At 37.9% G+C, this 3993-nt stretch overlaps 2 protein-coding genes across 4 annotated transcripts in view; both read right to left on the reverse strand.

The window, feature by feature from the left end:
* Positions 1-2006, reverse strand: part of LOC111433302 (protein ORANGE-LIKE, chloroplastic-like) — a 4857-nt gene extending 2851 nt beyond the window's left edge. Inside the window, exons 1-4 of one of the 2 annotated variants that reach the window (XM_023070312.1) lie at positions 1618-2006; positions 1247-1364; positions 996-1115; positions 36-122 (exon numbers count right to left, since the gene is read on the reverse strand). In XM_023070312.1, coding sequence (XP_022926080.1) covers positions 36-122; positions 996-1115; positions 1247-1364; positions 1618-1847 — 555 coding nt within the window. In that variant the 5' untranslated portion in view covers positions 1848-2006. The remainder of the gene's footprint in view (positions 1-35; positions 123-995; positions 1116-1246; positions 1365-1617) is intronic. The other variant, XM_023070311.1, reaches the window with a different exon arrangement.
* A 723-nt stretch (positions 2007-2729) lies between these two features.
* The window catches only part of LOC111433347 (sorting nexin 1-like), a 6403-nt gene continuing 5139 nt past the window's right edge, over positions 2730-3993 (reverse strand). Inside the window, exons 8-11 of one of the 2 annotated variants that reach the window (XR_002708773.1) lie at positions 3538-3617; positions 3257-3317; positions 2899-3174; positions 2730-2818 (exon numbers count right to left, since the gene is read on the reverse strand). Coding sequence is in view for 1 of the 2 variants with exons in the window: in XM_023070395.1 (XP_022926163.1) it covers positions 2965-3174; positions 3257-3317; positions 3538-3617 (351 nt within the window). In the remaining variant the exon portion in view is untranslated. Of the gene's footprint in view, positions 3175-3256; positions 3318-3537; positions 3618-3993 lie in introns of both variants that reach the window. The other variant, XM_023070395.1, reaches the window with a different exon arrangement.

Below are 3993 nucleotides of genomic sequence, written 5' to 3' on the forward strand. Positions count from 1 at the left end.
GGGGGGGGGGGGGGGGGGGGGGGGGATCAACTTACAGTTGGGGCAATAAGGCCACCAAAGACAATTATTCCCCACATAACCAATAAGCTGGTTAAATATTGCTGCTTCAGCGTCTTTGCTGTCTACAAAGGAGGAAGTATAGAAATCACTCAAGTCAAATAACAATGATACAGAGTAACTAAAACACAAAACAGAGAAACAAGAAACATGGTGCATCATAAAGTTCAGGTACAATTTACCCATCATTAAAGAAAGTAAACAACCTATTAACCACAATTATAGTTAGTATGGGCTTAGAAAAATGGGTTCAGGTTTTATTCAAAACTATGCCTGCAATTTCAGCTAAATTATCTGTGATGATTGTAACAGTCACCCACTAGCTTAGCATATCATTTAGTGAAGCCAACTTATGTATGATGCCAATGTTTAGTTCAACTTCTCAATGTAATAATGACCCTGAGCTTCCTGAAGCAGGCAGAAAAAAATAGCATTCTAACTGTATACATTGTGCTCCCAACCTAAGCAGAATTCAATTAGTTTAGAGGTGGAGTAGAATATCCCGGTTGAAGTGTAATGATCATACGTCTGTAATGCATTGTATGTCTCATAATAGGTCCCATTCTTCTACCCTTTCCCGGCAGTCGATAACTATTCATAGCTATTACCTAGATACCATAGAAGAGTTTGACCCAATGCTTTATTTCTGTCCTAATTGATCCCGATTCGACATAAGATTTTTCCCCAATAACCGGAATGGAATTACTTTGACTATTGATTGACTATCGATTCATTAGTAAAAAACAAGAACTTTATGTGAGAGTCAGAAGCCCCAAAAGGAGAATTGGACTTTATTTTTTTACAGGGGAACAGGGTGGTTTTTAGGCAATTTTTTTCGACATAGATGGTCATATGTTTAAATCATTCCAACTCCACATGTTGAATTAAAAAAAAAAAAAAATTGCATACGCTTTGCAAAAGATAATTTTGCCAGTTACCACGTGGGGAAGAAAAGGGATAGATGATGGAATCTCGGGCATTTCATTCGCCTCTTCATTGTCATTCTCACCAGTAACTCTTAGAGTCTTTAGGCGTTGTTGAATTCGTAATCTTCTAACCTAACCGCCATTGACAAATAAATAGTTAGAAAATCCCTTCAAACGATCATTCTATTTCATTAGGTGATAGCTTTACAATCCAATGTCAAGGGAGAAAAATTGAAGGATCAACTTCCAATTAGGAACCTAACCTCTTCCATTAGAAGAAAAATTTTGTTACGACGACTCCTTATGTTGTCTTGGATTTCCTGGAATTGCATCTGAACAAAATCCTGAACGGTCTCCGGTCCCTCTATGATACAGAAGTTACTGAAAAACAGCAACAGAACATGGAAAACAATAAATTCCATTGTGCTCACATGGATTTCGTCTACGCAGACACCATAGAACAAACAAAACGAACTCCACAAGTACTAAACCAGTAGCTTCTTCGTTAAATTTTATTTTCAACTCTCTGCAAATTTACGGCCAACTATACTTTCCACAGTTTCCACCGAACTTCATCTCCTTGAGAACCATTAGAAAAAACAAACAAAAAGAAAAAGAAACACCAAAAACCAACCTGGGAGTGTTATCGCTATCAGCGGGAACCGAACCAGACGCGCCATCAGACGAAGAAGAGCAGATTTGCAGTGATCGTCGGAAAGTGCCTCTATAGGGTGCATTGATGGATTTACGGCACCGATAATCGAGGGATAAGAAAATTGAGGTTCTGGAATAGCGAGACGGCTTCGAATGTGAAATTGGGAGGCGAAAATGAGAGGAAGGCGCGAAAATAGAAGGCATTGACATCGAAAACAGCAAAAGATGGAAGGAAGCGAGGGTTTAAGGGAATTCTGAGGGAGAAATGGGGATTTGGGGGTTGAGAAAGGGAAGAACATGTAAGAATGGGATAGGCTAATGCGATTGCAAGGCCTTACTTGGAGAAGCGTTTGGCATTCTGCCTACCTACCGGTACCGACTTTCCATTTTTGTACCTTAGCAGAAATATAATGAGGGGATTACTATAACCAGAAATTTTGGGTTTTGGTCTTTCATTTTCTAAAACTTTGTATATTTTTTTCTTTCATGTCCAAAAATTGCTATGTTTTAATTGTTTTTGTTGGATATCTTAAAAAAAAATAAAAAAAAAATCATTAGAAAAGAAAAATCCCATACAATGGTTGAATTAATAATTTCGCTTTCGTATCTTTGGCTAATCTTAAAGGGGACTTTAATCATTCAACTTTAGGAGCAGATGTTGATGCGTCCAAACAAACCAATGGAGATAACCGTGATGATTGACTGCTAGAAGTGAGTACAATTATGATCACACTCGAAAGAAACACAAGGGACAAGTTACCTTAATTACCCATTTTTTGGATAGCTCAAACTCGAATACAATTTACTAGTAAAACTATTCAAACGACAAAGCACATCAAAAAAGAACAAACTTAATAATCAATACATTAGCCATCTTTCTTATACTTAAAAAAAAAAAATTGAATCCAACCTCACATCTTTTAGTTAAAGAGATAGGTAGAATGTAGATCCGAACTTTTAACATTTAACAACTTTGTCGAACAACGCAGTCATAGAACAAAAACCAATTTCAACCCATAAAGGTCAATTATTTCAAGTATCATAGTCTACTGAACCATTTAAGTAGGAAAATTGCCGAGGGAACCCAACACAGTGGAGAATACACACCATGCAGATTGATAGCAAGAGTGATGGAATTTGATCTGCTAACGATGTCTAACACTACAACACCATGTTTAGGCCTGCACAGAAGATGGAAAAGCAGAATCACAATCATGGAGCATAAACAGCTGAATTAAATAGGTGTTGCTTTGGTTACTACAATCTTGGTGTTGGCTGTTCGAGACGACTACTGAAGCATGTTGTTGCTGTAGCAGGACATAGTCGTTCACGAAACCGATAGAGCCTCGAGCTTGGGAAGGAGACTTCGCCATGCGTCGGCAACCCCATTTGCCAAATGTGCCTGTCCTTTTGCAAATTCATGGAAAGCAAGCCCCATGTCTAATGTTTTCTGTTCCTGAAATCGTATGATCTCTTGATTCATTAGTACCACTATTGTTTCAAATCTTTTTGTCGCTTCCTCACTTGCTGCCTTCAACTGTACAACCAAACTACTTCTAGTTAGAATACATTTTGTTTTTTGAGTAGTGACCAAATTATGTTCATGGAAGTTCATATACCTCTTTGTACTCCACCTCAGCCTCAGCCGCTTTGTCTGATCTCATTAGCACGAGTCTGTCTCTGAAAACCATTGAACTTATAAACTAAGTTTCTCATAACAAGAACGTTCAAAGATCCGAACAATCTACAACGGATTCTTAAGAAAGGGTAAAAGATAATGAAAATTGGTATGGTAAGCAGATAGAACTCCATAGAATGAATTTTAGAGGTAAATTCACAGGACGGTGAGCTATCCTGCTATTATGACAACATAAATGGAGATGAGATGTTGGAAGCATACAGATTTATCTCCTTCAGCTTTGTTGTTTCTGCAAGTTCACATTGCTGCCTGAAGGCGTTGGCTCTCTCGGCTATGGTGGCCTGTTTCAAACAAAGAAATCAAGTCTTATCAAGGACAGTTACCAAATAAACACGAACTTACGTTAATTAATTCAAACACAAATAGATAGACCAAGATGACAGTGAGAAAGAAGATATACTCCAAGACAAATCATTTCAGCCCCTGCATGAAAAAGAAATCCAAATTTTGAACTCGAACTTGTACCAACATCATGGGACATATACCAATACTTATAGTAAAAAAGTTCAACTAAACAGGTACAGTATACTAGTGTGACAAACTTGAAATCTAAATTTTGAACCCCAATTTGTACGAACAACAGGAAATAATGCCACAAATTTGGTAGTAGTCAGGACATTCAAAATCAACTCAAGGGGAGAGGGGGGGGGGGGGGGG

Source organism: Cucurbita moschata, unplaced genomic scaffold (genome assembly GCF_002738365.1).
Source record: "Cucurbita moschata cultivar Rifu unplaced genomic scaffold, Cmos_1.0 Cmo_Scf00041, whole genome shotgun sequence".
Lineage (NCBI taxonomy): Eukaryota > Viridiplantae > Streptophyta > Magnoliopsida > Cucurbitales > Cucurbitaceae > Cucurbita > Cucurbita moschata.